General features: G+C 55.5%; 1 protein-coding gene across 2 annotated transcripts; it reads right to left on the reverse strand.

Annotated features, from left to right (window-relative positions):
• Window positions 1-1,667: 1,667 nt before the first annotated feature.
• On the reverse strand, window positions 1,668-9,459 carry PRX (periaxin). 2 transcript variants are annotated; one of them, XM_063311682.1, is made up of 5 exons: window positions 9,430-9,459; window positions 8,602-8,761; window positions 8,140-8,333; window positions 3,221-7,092; window positions 1,668-3,184 (listed from the first exon to the last, which is right to left on the reverse strand). In XM_063311682.1, exons 1-5 carry the CDS (start codon window positions 9,454-9,456, stop codon window positions 1,945-1,947), a joined length of 5,493 nt encoding a protein of 1,830 aa, XP_063167752.1. In that variant the 5' UTR covers window positions 9,457-9,459; the 3' UTR covers window positions 1,668-1,944. The 2 variants fall into 2 exon arrangements, with proteins under 2 accessions (XP_063167752.1, XP_063167750.1); XM_063311680.1 differs by having other exon boundaries at window positions 1,668-7,092.
• Window positions 9,460-17,204: the final 7,745 nt, after the last annotated feature.

Here is a 17,204-nt window from a genome sequence, read left to right on the forward strand (position 1 = left end):
TGTTGTGCTCCAGAAACAGCACAAAATGCCCCACAGGGACCAAAACCCCTTACCAACCTGAGCCCTTTTGTAGTTACATCCTTGCTCCCCCCCCCCCACCAGTTCAGCTGCCATCCAGGAGCTAGAGGCCCCTGCAGACCAGATGTTTGCTGGGCAGCTTGAGAAAGCCCCTCGCCAGGAGAAGAGAATCCCCTGGCGTTTCATTTAGCCTGATGCTAGCAATGCTAGCTTGCCAGAAAGCTGGCAGTCTTGGGACACCATAAAGACCTATTTATTATTGCCTGTGCTTCTGTGGATCTCTGTGCACAGCACTGGGTGCCCAAAGCCCTGAGAAAGGGCATTGCGTGGGCCTCCAGCTGTCACCGCTCTCTCCCCTCTGCAAATCTCCTGTCCTGACACCTTACCAAAATGTCAGTGTCCTCCTCTGCACAGATGACCTTCTGGCATCCTGAGATAGAGAAGGTCCTGCTCAGTGCTGCCAATGCACCGATGGCATTTCGCTGCTGAAGGATGCAACCAGCTCCTCAGGATGAGCAAGCAAGGGTCTCTGGATGCCAGCCTGACTTCGTGACATCCCACCTTCATGAAAGGGGAGAGGAGAGGAGAGTCTCCCGTATTTCTGAGTCCTTGGCTAGCTTGACTGCTGTGCTGAGCCTGTGCAGAGCTGAACAAAAGTAATATACCTTTGGGGAGCCCAGAGTTGAAATGTGATGCAAGGAGCAACAGAATTAGTTCACAGATTAATTTTTATTCAGATCCAGGGTAGAAGACAAGCAGCAGCTGTGGAACAGGCTATCAGAGATACAGTGTAACTTCTTTATTTTAGAAAGTCTGCGTATAATCTGGGAAATAAGCAGTTATCAGACACTTTAGTTTTAAAAAGGGCCATTATAGCAGGCCGTGTTTGTTAAATGTTAGAATAAAAGGTTTCTGTACATTCAGAGCCACATGGAATAATTTCTGCCCCATCTTCACCTGAGAACGGGGAGAGCCCCCCCCCCAAAACTGCACTGCGGGTGCCTCCTCTGTTCCCCAATGCCAGTGCCCTTTAACGTGAAGCCACAGGTGGTCTGTTCCCAGGGTTATCCCTTTTGACAAGAAGAGAGGAAGGAAGACCGCGGGGGGGGGGGGTCCCAAGCTAAGGCAGCGGAACCACCCTCCCCTTGCCCGCTCTTTTGCCCTTTCGTCCACACAGGCTGGCTGAAACGCGCCAAACGTTACGAGTCGTCCTCGCCCAGGAGCGCCTCCAGCCCGGCACGGGGAGGGGTGGGGGAGCGGGCTGATCCAGATGGGGGTGCGCCCCCTTGCTCACGGCATCCAGCGCTGTTGCGTAGGCTTTCAAGCCTGGAAGTCGTTCCCTGGGACCGACCAAGCACACGCTGCGGATCGCCTGCCCTAAAGCCCCCTTTTGCAAAGGGGTTTCAGAAAACATCCCCCGGAGCAACCGCAGCTGCTTCCTCGCCAAGCATCACCCACTAAAACTCTTCCTCCACCCCCAGTTCGAAAGTTAGGTTTATGAACGGAGAGGAAGTGGGGGCGGCCTGTCTTCTAATGGAAAGTGGAAGTTAACTCCTTCGGGCACGCCTCGTCCCAAACGGAACGCCACGCCGCGAGCCACAGAGCGCAGGCAGGCAGGCAGGCAGGCAGGCGGCGCCCAGCAGCAGCACCTGCCAGCCCCACATCTCTTTGCGGACGGGGACGGAACGAAGAGGCTTCCTGCTTTAAGGCGCGGCCAGGCTCCCTTCCGGCTGATCGGCCACGAGAGAAAGAGACCCAGCATGGAGGGAAGGGCCGTGGTGGAGGGACAGTTAAAACAGGAAGCCTCCATCGGAGGCGCGTCCCGACGCTTGTGCCAGCCAGCAGCCCCTCGCGCTGCCAGGGCTTTCCCCCTCACGGTTAGTGCTGGACGTTACAAGTGCGAGCCAGGCCGGGGAGCAGGCTTTCTCAGGGAGCGGCGGCGGCCACTGCCGCCCCCCCCTTTTCCTCAGGCCTCCCGGGGTCCCCCACTACTTCGTCGGGGCTGCTCTCTGCAGAGAACGCCACAGCAGGCAGCTTGAAGTTCAGCCTCCCCTGGTCCTGCTGGTGCTCAGAGATCTCCAGCACCCCTTGGGATCTGGGGCTTAAAGCCAGTTTTGGAAATCTGAACTTGGTGGGCAACTCCCCTTTGGCGGTAGTTTCCAAAGATGCCACCTCCACTTGGGGCACAGGTGCAGCTGTGGCCTCAGAGGCCAGCTCCCCATTTCGCTTCCTGAAGCCAGACAGCGAGATCCTAGGGGACTTGAACTTGGCAGCCTTGAGGGCTGTGGAAACACTGGAGCCATGGTGGGCTTCCTCCTTGGCCTCATCTGCCTTCATCAGCTGGAGGTTCAGCTCTGGGTCAGTCTCTGTCACCTTGGAGGGAGACAAGAGTTCCACCTGGGGCAGCCGGATTTTGCCCAGCTTGCTCGCCCCATCCTGGAGCAGCACTTCCACCCTCTCTCCGTTGAGCCGGGCGGCCCCCTCCACCTTGGAAAAGCCCGGCTTGGGCACCTTCAGCTTGGAGGAAGCCCCCTCTACTTCACCATTGAGTTCGCCCCCCCCTTTTGTCTTGGAGAGGGAGAGCCCAAAGGTGGGCTTCAGCTTGAGTTTGATCCTGGTGCCCTTGGCCTGGCTCTCCTCCTCTCTCTCAAGGAGCCCAGAGGAGCCCTCCGTACCCTTCTCCCCAGGCCTCCCCAAGGCCAAGAGGCCCCTCTTGGCTTCTGCCTCCTGCCCTGTGAAGCCTTCCGGGGCCTCCAGCCCTGCCTTGGGCAGGGAGAGGCCAAACTTGGGGATTTTCACCTTGAATCGCTTCCCAGCTTCTGCATCGGAGTGGTCTTCTGTCCTCTTCCAGCCATCCCTGCCAGTACCTTCCAGGCCTAGGGAGCCCCTCTGCCGGGTATGAGCCCCCTCCACTTCATATTCAGCATGGGTTTTGAGACTTGGGGTAGAAATTTCCAAGCCCAGGACCTTAAAAAGCGATTTCTTCCCCTCCAAGTCTCCCCCACCTGCACCACTCTGGCTTTGAGAAATGGTGGTCACCATGCCCCCCTTGGTGCCCATTGCCCCAAATGTGGGCATACCAATTTTGGGCATCTTCATCATGCCCTCCAGCCCTCCCACATCCACCTCCAGGCCTGCTATGCCTTCCCCTTTCCCTGCTTCTACCCTGGCCTCTTTTTCCCTCTCCTCCATGACAGAGAACCTGATATCGGGCAAAGCAACCTGGGGCACCTTGAAGGCAAGTTCTGCCTCCTCAGCAGGGGGGCAGAGGGGCTGGGTATCCATGCTCAGCTCTGTATCCAGCTTGGAGATGCTCAGGGATGGGAGCTTCAGCTTGAATTTGTTCTCCTCGGTTCCCATCCCAGCTTCCATTTCCACCTTGCTACGGCCAAGAGGTAACGTGGGCATCTTGAGTTTGCCTCCTTTCACCACCGTTTCGGAGCTCAAGGCCTCTGTGCTTCCTCTGAGTTTGGGAGCTTTCAGCTCCAGCTGGGGGACCCTGGGCAACTCCTCATCACCCTCCCCTTCTCCCTCTGAGCCAGAGGCCCCAAATCTGGGCCACTTCACTGAAGGAGCACCTATTTTGACCTTGGGCATCATCCCTCCCTCTGAACCCACATCAAGCTCTAGCTCAGGAGCCTTCACTTTTGGGGCACTGAATTTTGGCAGCCCCATTGAAGGTATCTTGAACTTCACTTCTGGTCCTTCCAGGCCAAGCTCCTCCTTAGCCAGAGGCAGTTCTACATCTGACAACCAGGCTTTGGGCAAGGAAATGTTCACTTTGGGCAGCCGTATCTTGGTGCCCAGGGCAGAGGCTTCAGCCACCCCTGCTAGGTCTTTTTCTCCTTCCTGCCCAAAGATGAGCCTATGCCCAAGCAGCTGCATGGCTGCTTCTGTCCTGCCATCCTCACCCTTCCCAAGCTTTGCCAGCTCCACCTCTGGCAGCTTGATTTTGGCATCTGTGCTAGGGACTGCCTGTAGAATGCCCTCTTCTTTGCCAGTCATGGGCAAACCAATATCCAACTCTAGGGTGGGAGTGGACATATCAATGGAAGGCACTCTGGGGATCTTGAGCTCTCCTTCGTACTGTTGGATCCCAGCCTTGGATACATCTACTGCCAGCTTCTCCAGAGTCACCTCCCCTTCAGTTTTGGGACTAGGCACAGCAATCTCCACGGATGGCAGCTGGATCTTGAAGCCGGGACGCTCTGGCTCTGAGGTCAGCCCTGGTTCAGCTCTGGTGTCACGCTTTGCAAACTCTACCTGGGGGAAGCCTTTCACATCTGGTTCTGGAGCTGGAAGATGGAGCTTCCCTTTATCTTCGTCTGCCTTCAGAGAGGAAAGCTTCAGTTTGGGCATCTTCCCAAATTGACTTTTTGGCTTCTCCTTTGGACTGCCAGGGACTTTCTTGCCTTTGGCCTCCACCTCTCTTCTCGTCAGGCCCAAAGAAGCTATCCTGAACTTGGAAGCCTTGGCATCCTTCTCCGGCATCCTGGGGTCCACCTGCCCTGCCAAACCCTCCTTGCTGCCTTGCAGCTTTACCTCCCCACTCTCTAGGCAGCTCCACTCTTCCTCCTTGCCTTTGCCCCCAAACCTAGGTAATGATAATTTGGGCCCTTTAAACTTGAGACCCGGGAGCTCAGGAGTGGTTCCCTCCCCATCTGTGCCAGACCATTCCTCCTTGCCTCGGGGGTGGCCAATATCCACATCCACCACGGGCAACTTCATTCTGCTGTCAGTAGTTTTGCTGAGCCTTTCCTTGGGCACTTGCCCTTCAACCTCAGGGGCTAATTTGGCATCCTCTACCTCTGCTCCCCGTTTTGATTTGGGGAAAGAGATCCCAAACTTTGGCAATTTCAGCCTTGAACCCAAGTCAGCAGCTTCTGTGCCCTCCACTTCAGACACTGAAACCTCTGGGCTTGCCTTGCTCCAGACTTTGGGGCCAGAAAGACTGAATTTGGAGAGGGCAAATCGGGATGACTTCAGCTTGGCCTGACTCTCCACAGTCATCTCCGGGAGACTTACCGCCGGGATCTCTATAGTTGGCAGCTTCATTTTGGCCCCTGGAGCAAAGCCTCCCACTTCTAAGTCAGTCTTTAGCCAGAGTTTCCCCTTTGCATCTCGGTCAGGCTCTGTCCCTTCAGTGTCTGCTGGCTCTTTCTCAAAAGCAAGGTCCACCTTAGGGATTTTGGCTACCATCCCAGTGATGGCTGGCCCTTCAATGGTCCTCAACCTTGGCTCCAGCTCAGGTTGGCCCATCTGACACTTTGGAATGCTGATTTCCACCTCTAACCCTTTGCTCACAGTCTCCAGTGTGACCTCATGGGCTTTGGGGACCTGCTCAGAAACATTTCTTTCGACCTTCGCCAAATCCAGCTCAACCTCAACTTTCGGCAGCTCAATATCTAGTGCAGGCACGGTCGCAGATGGAAAGCTCAGCCGAGCTGGAGGAACAGTCACCTCAACCTTTGGCTTCTCAACAGAGATGTCCAGCTCTGGCTTTGGCACCTTAGGAAGTTGCACACCTGGCATCTTCATTGCAGGCAAGGAAAAATCTACCTTTGGGAGGTTGACCTTTGCCCCAATGTCTCCTTCTGGCTTCAGCACTTTGACATGGAGCGGAGGTGGGGAGGGGGCTGCCATGACAGGGAGATCAAATTTGGGGAGTGATATTTGGGGCATTTGAAATGGAAATCCAGCCCCTTCTGCAGCCTCTTTGGGCTTTGCCCTTCCAGAAGGGGCAGCCAGATCCCCCATGGCCTTGGAAGAGCACATATCCTGGACTCTGGGGGCAGAGATGTCAAGGGAGGGCATCCTCATCTCAGAGACTCTCACTTTACTGTCATCTGTCACTGTAGCTACCTCTTCACTCTCCAGCTGCTGCTCCATCAGGGAAATCTCCAGACTAGGAATCTGCATTATGGAGCCCTTTATTTCGTCTGCCTTGGGGATTTCCAGTTTCCCAGCACTGATTTCCACCTTCCGTTTGCCACCCCCTTCTTCTTGGGCTTTGGAGCCCAGTTTGGGTAGGCTGACCAAGGGAATTTTCACCAAGAGTTCGGGGCTTTCAGTGTCTGTCTTCCCCTTGGGCAAGGGGAGCTCTAGATCTACTCTAGGAGCTACCACACCCAGAGAAGGCATTGCCACTCCTGGTTTCAGCTTGTCCTCCAGATCTTCAGCTTTTTCTCTACTTTCTCGCAGGGCCATCTCCAGGGCAGGAGCCTTCATCAAGGGCAGCTTCAGTTCTGCTTCCTCAGCAGAGATCCCAAACTTGGGGACTTTGATTCTGAACCCCTCCCTTTTAGGGGCACCCTCTGGGGCAGCACACTCCAATTTGGGCAGGGCCAGGTCTACATCTACTTTGGGAGCTGCCACTTCAGCTGTAGGGAGCTTCAGCCCAGTTTGGAGAACCCCTTCGTGGATCTCCAGAGCACTGGCATTTTCTTTGGGCAGGGCAGCCTCCACCCTGGGCAAACCAAGCTGAGGTCCTTGGATCCTGAGGCATTCAGCTTTGGTGCTGGCCTTGAGAGACTCATCATCAGGCCCCATTCTAGGCAGAGGGAGATTTAATTCTACCTGTGGTGCTTGGAATCCCATTTCCGTTTTTGTCCCCGCTTCTTCCTTGGGCTTCTTTGTTCTGGGAAAAGGGATGGTGAATCGAAATGTCTTCCCCTCCACTCCTCCTCTGTCTGCTTCTTTCAATTCCACACCAACCTTGGGCAGGCCCGTGCCAAGGTGGGCCACTGCTCTCTCCACTCGTGCAACCGCTGCTTCCTTGACCTTTAGCCGGGGGAACTTCAGTTTGTGTCGCTTTGACTCCAGGGAGGACACCTTCAGGGAACGGTCTGGACTTGGTTCAGTCACTGCCACCTCTCCAGCACTCTTGGACTTGCGCAGCTTGGAGAACTTGGGGAAGGAGAACTCCACATCAACTGGGGTGATCTCAGGCTTCCCGGATGCCAGGTCCTCAGAGCCATGTGCCTCCCTCTCCTGCAGGCTCTTTGCCATCATCATCATCATCCTCTTCCTCTTCTTCTTCTTTTTCCTCTTCAGGGAGGAGAGACTCTGGATGTTCTGGGAAGAGAAGGATCAAGGGCTAGATGAGTCTCAGCTGCCCAGCCAAGAGGCCTGTCTCCCCTCACTAAGATCTAAGTGAGAAACTTGGTAACTTCTCCTGTGGTAGAAGCACACAGACCCAAGAATGCCACAGGCTCCACATCAGTCTCTCACAGAACTCATGCTTCTAAGTGTTCCAATTAAAAAAAAGCACATTTCCTCTGCCTTTACAATTAACAGGTCAGGGTAAGAGGTTCCGGGCTCCAGTTCCTCAAGCCATCAGAACCAGGGAAATTCAGGATCTTTGGGCACTTTCTGCCTTCCCTATTATGCAGGGTGGCTCTAGGGACAAAGCAGGAGAAGGAAGATGGCCCAACCTATCTTTCTGAGCTGTTTGTAGGAAGGTTGGGAAGCAAACAGTAACTTGCGGACAGGGCTGTTGGGAAGGGAAACGAGCAAACGTTCCTCATCAAGCTGAGAGGATCAGCCTCATCCACCATCAGGAAACCCATCAGTGGTGCATGAAGAGGGGAATCATGAGAGCCTACTCCAGATTAATCCCACTCCATGACAGGGGCCAGACAGCAGCCATTCCTCTGTCTCAAGTGGGAGGCCTCTTGCCTGTTGCACAATACAGGTGGGGGAAAAAAGCAGAATTGAATCTAGACCCTATTATACATGCAGCTTGCATTTTAGATGCAGCCACTGATGGAATTATCCCTTAACAGATTTCTCAGTCCTGCAATAAACTTACTTATCAGAGATCTACATCCTTGGATGATTGCCTGGGAGATTTCCAGTTCTTATATCTGCTGAGAGAAGCCTGTCAAAAAACATTTCCCCCAGTTTCTCCTCTGAACTTGCGCTCAGACATAGACTGCCTTGAACAAAGAGCCACAGACAGATCTCCCGTGGTCCTTTTCTTTCACCCCAGCCGTGGTCTGAGGCTGCCGCCTTGCCCTCCCTGAGCTTGCTGCCATGCAGAGTGATGGAGCCTCAGGCCCAGTCTGGGTTTCTGGAGGCAGAGCCGAGCTGCAGACACACAGGGGTGTCAGGGTCACCTACCAGCTTGGCCATCTTGGCTTTGGGGCCTCTCACTTCAAAGACACTGGTTCCAAGTTTGCGGGAGACATCTGCACTGGGAACCACCCGTTTCAGGCAAAAGGAGATTTTGTAGGGCTCAGCACACTTGAGGATCTGCAAGGCGTCTTCATACTTTATGTTGTCAAAGTAAACTCTGGCACTCAGGAGCTGATCCCCTGCAAGTTGCAAGATAGGTGGGGGAGGATGTTATGGCCATCATTGCAGGCATGTGTCTCAGCCCTCCTGGTTCCAAACATCTACTAGTGACTAGGCAGCCCTCAATGACCTGGCATCCCTTCTCCCAGGAAAGCACCCTTTTAAGGTAGGAAAGCAGAAAAGTCTGACCTTGCCAAAGTCCCAGGCAAGATGGTGCCATCATCTTGCCCTTCTACCCCTGCTCCCAGTCTCTATCCACCCAGCGTTGGGCCCTGCTGGGTCCCTCACCTTCCTGGAGGCTCAGAACTCGAGCAGCTGGGGAGTCCTTCAGCACATCCTTCACAAAAAGGCCTTCCTTCCCTCCCCCGGACACACTCAGCCCCCTGGCCCCGGCTTCTGCCTCTGTCTCGACCACCATCTCCAGCAGCTCAGAGGCCTCAATAGTCTTCTGCAGAGAGAGAAGAAGAAGGGTCAGTAGATCATTTGCACCCTTGCTTCCTGCTGTAAGTCTGAAGGAAGAGGGGGGTCTCACTACTAGATTTGCCATGTAACTCAGCTTGGATAAAAACTGGCTGCTCCAGAGGGCTCTTTTTACAATGCTGCTTGTAATTCAAGGCGGTATAAATGGAAATGCATGGAGCATTGCTTTGCAGGGAAGGAGTGGAGAAGGCAGATGGGTGGAGGAAAAAGCTGGATTAGTTCCTCCACTATATGGGTAGGGAAGCTTGTCCAGGTGGTGTGCCTCTCAAGTAGCAGCTGCAAAGTGAATTTGCAACAGGAAGCGACCCTTTCCCCTGCCAAAGCTGGTCTGGCTGTTCTGCCAGGTATACTTGTCAGTGTCAATTCCCACAGAAAATGGGTGAGCAGACCAGGCTTGCCAAGGAGCCCCTCAAAGCCGCCTTCTGTGCAGGGGTCCAGTCAGGGGTGGACACCACCCCATCTCTGAGCTCAGCTTCACTTGCTTAGCTCAGCTGGGGCTCTCCTTGGGCTTCTTGCCCTAGCTACCAAGGCAAGGGGATCCTGGGGAAAGGGATAAAGCACAGCTGAGCCCCCTGAGTCAGAGGTCCCTTACTGTAGGCAGAGCTCTGCAGCTCAGCATCTGCCCACCGTGCTCACCTCCATTGCAATGAGTTGCGCTGCCATCTTGGGTGGGAGTGGCAGAAGGCTGCTCCCTTCCACTTCAGGACCACCTCCCTGGCTCGAGCCTTTTCTCAGGAGGGCCCACTTTAGCACCACATGAAGCTTCTCTTTGTAGGCCTGAAAGGGATGGAGCATCTCAGACACAGGTTACCCTTTGTGGAGATTCCTTGAGCTGCAGAGCCTGGGAGTGCCAGGCCATGTTCTCTGCCAGGGTGCTGAGACACAGCCTTCTGCAAACACATGTCCTGTATCTCTTCTGTCCCCAGCTTGAACAGCGATGCTGGAGCGTGAATTTGCTTTGCTGCAGCTGCCTAGCCCTCCTGAATCACCCAAAAGTACCCCTGGCTCTCCCCACTGCCTCCTCCCACATGTGAAGTACCCCATGAGGTGAGCCCTCCTCCCTCAAAGAATTCTCTTCCCTTATTCCTCTTCCTCCCACCTGAAGACCCATCAAGAATGACCTATGGCTGCAGCAGGGCCAGTTCAGCAGGGGAACACATTCCTCTGCCCCTCCACTAGGAATGGGGAGCAAAAGTAATCTTAGCATGATTGCTGGGGGGGGGGGTAAAACCTTCCCCTCCCCAACAGTTGCAAGTGTGCATTGGGTTGCACGGAGCGGCCTCATTGCCCATAAACACCCCCCTTGCCCCCACCAGGGTAAGGGGAGTCCTACTGCTGCACAGCACTCCTTCAAATGTGCAGCTTCCTCCAGGAAGAGAACCAGCCAACGTCTGGAGCTGACCGCCTACTTGTTCCCTAGAGACTGAGCTGGGGAGGGTGTGGACAAGTGCACCAAGGTCCAGGGGCAAGGGAAGCCTCCTTGGCAGCAACACACCCTCCCTTGCCAGCCGCCAAGAACCCTAAATGCCACGGAATGGGTGAGAGTGGCAGAGGATGGCTGGCTCCCAGAATTCCTTCTGCCCCACCAGAAAGCCCAGCTCTGGGTCTCTTCGTCCCTCTGGGGCAGAGAATGAGGTGTCAGCAACCTTCAGAGCTGCTGCTTGACTGCCGCTGGCAGGATTGTACCCCTCCTCCCAATCCAGCCTGTCTTTGAACCCAACCTCTCCTTGGCAGGCTCCTCCCCCACACTCAACATGGCCTTGCTCTGTTCTGGCTTCGGACAGGTGCGTAGGCAGACTGAGCCCTTTCCAACATTCCTTTGGCTTAGAAAGGATGGAAAGGCATCATCTGACAACAGAAGGTCTTGCCCAGAGGGGAGAACAAGAGAAGCAAGGCACGCAGGAAGCGTAAACAGGATTTTTGAGAGCAGGCCTGCAACAACAGAGGCAACCTGCTTGGGTGGCAAAGGAAGGGAGAGATGCCAGGTTTCCATCTGGGAAATGCTGGACAGGTATCCACACCTGAACCAGTCTTGCTGACAGTGCATTAGTTGCTGGGTGGTGTTCCAGGGCTGATGGAGTCAATGCAACGATGGGCATCAGACCAGTCACCTGTTACCCATCTGCAAAATGGGTAGAGCCGTTCAGGCACAACACCAAACCTCGGGCTGGAAACCCACCTTGAGGCTCTTGTAACCCCCTGCACACTCTCCTGGAGGAGGGGAGGCAGCTATGCTATTTCCAGCTTGCAGAGCCCATCGAGTCTCCAAAGCTGGCTGACCTGTTGCCATAGCCAGCCCCGCAGAATGGGGAGGAGAACGTAGGGATGGTGAGAGCACTTGCGTCTAGTTCTGAGCTCCTTTCTAGCCCGTGGTTGCGGAGCTGCAGAAACCAAACCGTCTGCGGGCAGGGACCCTGTGGACTGCCTCCCCATGCCATGGGCACACTCAGCAATGGGTGGGGGCTGCTCTGCATGAAAGCAAGCCATGAGAGAATGAGTCTGGGGCCCATCCATCTCTGGGTTGAAATGCCACCTTCCTTGTCTGGGAATAACCCACGCAGTGCTCCTGCTAGGCAGACAGCAAACCCTGGTGCCCCCCGAACCCCAGGGCATTTTCCAGCTTGTCTTGGGAGTCTTGCGGAGGGAGGTCCTACTTGCTGGGGCAGCAGTGGGCAATTTGCTTGGGCTGGAAGCCAGGCTCAGCTTCTGAGTGACAAAAATGCGGCCAGGACAAGACAGAAAAAAACTGGATTCAATTTCCCCTATTTCCCAAATTATATTACTTAATGCAGTTAATGTCATTGCTCCCTTTGTATCTAGCACCTGTTATGGACGTATATGCACTTGGTTGTGCCACAGGACGTGGTTCTCAATATGAATAGCTGTTCTGTTGGGTTTCTCTTAGCTGTTAACATGTGTATACTGGCCTGGCTATTAAGATGCAAACTAATTTGATGGACAGAATTTTGCAGTGACTCTGCCCGATTTGTACCACAGCTTGGGCAATCATTTGAGGTACTATTGTTATTGGTTAAATTTCTGTACCATCTGGAAGTATACAAACAACAACAACAACTCTCAGTTACGTTGAATATGATAATTGGGTCGGGGGGGCAGCACATATGGCTTAGGTCTGCTTGTTATTCCTTCCATCTGGGAAGGGGGAGCCAATGGGAAGGCCACCCCTTGGCGCCTCAGCTTGTGGCATGGACAGGAAGGCAGCTTCTGGAAAAGGGAGCTGGGCCCCTGCCCCAAGGATGCCTTAGGGACAGCCCTCCCCCCAACCCTGTGCATCAGCCATGGCTCTTCTCCTGCCTCCCAGCCCAGCCCTGCTGGGACCCATGCTTCTGCTAATGCAGGGCATTTCTTTCCCACGCTGGATGCTGGGGACCCACGCCGCACCATTCCCCCAAAGGTCAGGGCTCCGTGCCACACATTCCCAGGCCCAGGGAGACAAAGGGGCCCTGAGTCCAGCCAGGCCTCTGGGCATTGCCAGCATTCCGAGAGCAATTCCTCAACGCCTCTTCGGAGCCCACGGAAGGGCTCCTCCCCATAGCAGCAGCTGCTGAGCAGGGGCAGGGCCCGGGTGCAACCAGACTCAGCCTCCCTCAGGAGCACCTCTGGCCAAGCGGTGCATTGAGAGTGCAGGGAGGCTGGCTCTCCCTGCTTGCACGGCAGCCTGCAATGCAGTGCAGCTCAGAGGACCCACCCGGAGAGGGCCAAGGGAGACCGAGGGCAGGAGGCGGACAGACGCAAGGCGCAGCCAGGAGGTTCTTCAATCAGCTGGCTCAAGACAGGCAGAAGGAAATCCTGGCAGGGCTTGGGGCAGCCCAGAGGCCAACAGCAGGTGTTTGTGCAAGTTTCTGTGGCCACAAAAGGTTGCTATTTCCAGCTTGCAGGGCCCATCGAGTCTCCAAAGGGTCTGCGTGCCTCGGCCAGTGGGGCCCAAGGCGTTCCGTGGAGCCCAGTATGCTGCTTCCTGCAAGGCTCAGCCAGGTCCCCGTGGGAAGCCCCTGGAGGCCAGGGCAGCACCCCACGCTTCTTGCGACACTGGGACACAGCCACGGGAGGCCTTTTTCAGCACAAATCCAGGTTGCCTCTTTGGGAAACAGCACAGCCCACTAAGTCTCTTAAGCATGCTGGGACTGACAGGCAAAAGCTGAAAGTCGAGATCCCACCCACCCAGCCCGGCTTCCCAGAGCACGTGCAGCAAATTAAAGCTGGACGCAATGAGGCCAGAGTGCCAGGCTGGGGCCGGGTAAAGAACCCCCCAGCCCCGAGCCAGCTAGAGTGAGACCCTGAGGCGCCTTCAAGAGCCCCCAGAGGTTCCCCCCCTCAATATTCCAAATAGAAGCCACCGCAGACAGAGATGCTCCCACTTGGAAGCCAGAGAATTGGTGGCTTGTTTCGGCCCCTCCTCCCTCCACTCATGGGCTGAGCACGCTGCTGCATGGTCAGGGGAGAATGCCAGGCATTCTGTAGGCTCAGCAAAACTCGAGGAGGCCAGGGCGGAACCATAGCTGAGGCCACAGATCTTCCTAGCAAAGAGGTCTCAGGGAAGCGAGCTGGCCTGCCTGTAGATGGGCAGGCTAGATGTCATTTCAGAAGGCTCCCCCCAGGCCCGAATCCTGGGCCCAGCCTCCAAAAGGGCCTTCCAAGATCGCTGGGCCTGTTGCAGATTTGTGCTGGGCCTCCATCTACATTCCTTCAGCTCCACCCCTGCTTCATTCACCTGCCCCAGAAGGCACCCTTGCCCTGGTCAGGTTACAAGGCCCCGAGATTTGGCAGGTGCACAGCAGGATGGTCTCATGCTCTTGGGGGAGGGGGATCCACAGACAAGGTCAAACTGAGCTGGGGAGCAAGCGTTTAGGGGCTCAGACACCCCCACCAGGCCATGCTATGGTAGTGGGGGTGTCTGAACAAGGCCTGCTAGCTAGGAGGGTCCTCTAATCCCAAAGAACTTTTGAGCTATGAAAATCAAGAGCAGAACAAAATTGTAAAATCAGAGACATACTAACATCTCAGATGTCAAGAGGAGCAAAAATGAAGTAAAGGAAAGAGAACTTTCTCCTTCAGGAGAAATTGCCAGAATCAGGGGCTGCTCCCGAAGACCTTGTGCCATATGCCCATCCACCTGGCCAATTTCACTCCCTGGAAGAAAGATTTGCCATTCCCATCAGTCAAGGGATATGCTGGCTGGTGGTGACAGCATTCAGCTCGAGCATTCTCTGAGAAAGACTGCTTTGGAGTTTGCCCACCCACCCCGCCCCGTCATCCTGTTGCTAATTCTGGGTCCAGATCCTGGTAAACACTTAAAGCCGGATGCCCTCCATCCTGGCTCAAGTACCCACATATCCTTCCTTCTTGGGGGAAGCAACTCCTCTTTCATTAGCAGGCTAAGAATGTGATGTTTTGAGAAGCCTTCTCTCTTACTTCTTAGAAAAGCAGACTCTGATAGCAGGAGCTAAAAGCTCTAGAGAGAGCAAGCACAAAGCATCAAACTTGGATAGGGAGAAGGAAGAAGCTGCCTTGGATCCCTGGGTTTTTAAGACATTCCCTTTAGGCTCAACTGTGAGGCTGCCGAGCCAACGGGAGTCCCTGCTACACGGCTGCGGGGGAGGACTTCCACTGCCAAGCCCAGATGGCTGGGAGGGATCACTGAGGCCGGAGCAGAGAGCATTTCATCTGCAGGTCTTGGAGAGACCCTAAGCCTGCAGGGCAGCTACAGATGAACGGTCGGCAGGACAAGTGTGTTTTCATAACATGGCCATGAAAAGAGGGAAACCTGTTCTTTGAGCCCTTCCTCCTGCAGGTCGAGGCCAGTGCTACAAGAAGGAGTGAGACTTTCCCTCTCCAAAGCTTGACTCCGAGGATGACCGCTCAAAGCACTTTGGCCCCTGCAAGCTGATTCCACGAGCTCAGCTGCAGCCCTCCACGGTCCGTCCCTTCTTATCTCGGTTCTGGTCTTCCCCCAACAGCTCTGCCCTCGACTCCCTGATTTCCCCTGCCCTCTGCCACCTCTGGGCTCTGCTCTCTCCTCTCCTTCCAGGGCTCTGCCTGTCCGGTAAAGCCAGTGGCTCTCCTTCTGGGATCCCTGTCTTGGGGAACTAGTCCTCTCCTTTCTCTTCCCCCAAACTGGGCAGCCCTGAGCCTGAGGAGGGCCTGGGGCAGGACCAGCAGAGCCAAGACCTTTCCTCCGGTGGCCTGGATGACCCCCAGCCCATTCTCAGCACTGGACTGCCCAAAGTCTAGGAGGGGGAAGCACCAGCCAGGACAACTGCACGGGCCTATAGGGAAGCAAAGTGGGCTTCCCCAAGGCTTGAGCGACTCTCAGAAGAGGAACCAACTCCCTTCCGGAACTGGAACACCAACTCTCGCCTTCAGGAGTGAATACAGGAAGGCAAGCTGAGGAGCCTTCCTTCGGCTCCAGAGTTCCTGATCCAACCAAAGCAGGAAAACACCCTTGGTGGTCAACTGGATGCAGCTGTCCTGGTTTCTGAGGATGCCGCCACCTCTGCAAAGGAGGCTCTTCAGACCACTGCCAGCTGGGCTGCAATTCTGAGCCACGAGGACCCAAGTCAAGGCTGCCTGCTCCCCCCGGGAGGTGCCAGTGAGACAGGCTCCTTCTGCCAAGGGTGTTAAGGAAAAGAGTGGTCAGGATGTAGCAGGGGATGGGGAAGAAAAGAAGGAGGGATTGCAGTAGCCTCTTTTTAGGGTAGGAATAGCTTATCTACAGTCCCATTCCAGATGTCCTCCCTTGGAGTTCAGACAGTACAAGAGTGACCTTTGCCCCCTGCACTGATCTCCCATGCCCCAGAATCTACCTGTGCCATTTTTTTTAATGTCCAGGAGATGGTGAAGACAAGGGTGACTGGGCATGTGCAGAAGGAGGGGTTTTTGTTCACACAGTCCCTCTGTAGCAAGGCACCCATGGCAGAGGCTAAGCTTCTGGCTCCCTCTTGCGAGAAGTCCACTGCTGCTAATGCAAGGCCCTCCTGAAAGCGGGGAGAACATTGTCCACACACCTCAGAGATAAGAAGGATCTCTCTCCATGATGCGTGTGCACACGCAAATAAACAGAAAGGGGTTGTGAGCAGCTCTCAGGCCAGAATCCTCAAAAAAGCCCTCAGCAGACACACCTCTAGGCAGCCTTCCCCCCCACCCCCCGCCCACCCTGGGAAGGGGTAATCAGGCTTCTTCCTTTAGTCTGCTGCTTGCTGGAGAAAATGGAAGCTGCCCCAGGACCCTCGCTGTTCTCATTCAGTCTCTGCTTCTTCTGTGTCTTGATATCTACCAGTAACGTCTGTCTCTGAACCTGCAGGCAAATTAAGCCACTAAAGGAGTTGGGCCACCCAGAACTTGGGCTCACATGCGAAGTGCCAGCTCGTGTGGCTACAAATATGGTTAACAGAGAAGCACATTTGTCCTCAGAGAGCAACAATTTCCCAAAGTGGCACAAACAGCAGCCACTGCCACCACCACAGCCATCATGAAAATACCTGCCAGTACTCTCGCATGGGTTGTCACAAGCCATGTGGACCTCTTGCAGCTGGAGAAGCAGTGCCTGAGAGACTTGTGAAGCAGAGCCCAGCTGCCTGTGGCCACCTTGCCTGCAGGTAGGCATAGCCAGGGGCCAGGAAAGAATGTCTCAGGCAGCCCAGCCAGCTCTCCAAACCAGGAGGAATGGGCTTGCGCATCCCCTCCGCCTCCCAGCCAGCCACTGCCACAGGCCCAGAGACAGTCCCTCAAGCCTGGGAGAGCCACCCGCAGTTTAGCTCCTTTTCAGGAGCAGGAGGCAGGTTCTGAGCACCACAGGCAGCTCTGTCTTTGGCCACATCTCCCCGGCAGAAAGCCTGCCTGCTGGCCAGCCACTACAGTACCTACAACCAGAACCACACAGGAACCACCAACCCTTGGCTGCCATCTGGGGTTCCTTCGGATTCTTGCAGCCCAGAACTGGTGCCCCGAATTAAGCCAAAGACGGGGGAAAAAGCAAGCTAACAAGCAAAGCATGAAGAAACTTCGTGGCGTCTGACCCGGGACCGAGTGGCTCCGGGGCACTTTGCAGATTTGGAATGAGAAAGCGGGTGCCCTCCAAAGTGGAGCTGGGCAGGGCTCAGCAAGATCCTTCATCCCTGCCTCCCCCCCTCGCCCCGCGATTCCGCGGCCGTGGCTTTTCCTGGGCCGCCGGGCAGCCCAGGAGGCTGCGCTCCCCAGCCGATATCCGAGGGGACAGGGGCTGGCGGGGCGAATCGGGAGAAACCTGGCGGCGTGCCCACTCCTGTGGTCCGGCCGGAAAGAGCACAGAGGCTCGACAAAAGCTGCCAAGTTGCAGACTCGCTCCAGCCGGCTCCTCCGGCCAGTAGGTCTCGGGGGCCCACCTGCCCGCGGGAGTCCGACGCCGGGGCTCT

Source organism: Candoia aspera, chromosome 10 (genome assembly GCF_035149785.1).
Source record: "Candoia aspera isolate rCanAsp1 chromosome 10, rCanAsp1.hap2, whole genome shotgun sequence".
In the NCBI taxonomy this organism is placed as follows: domain Eukaryota; kingdom Metazoa; phylum Chordata; class Lepidosauria; order Squamata; family Boidae; genus Candoia; species Candoia aspera.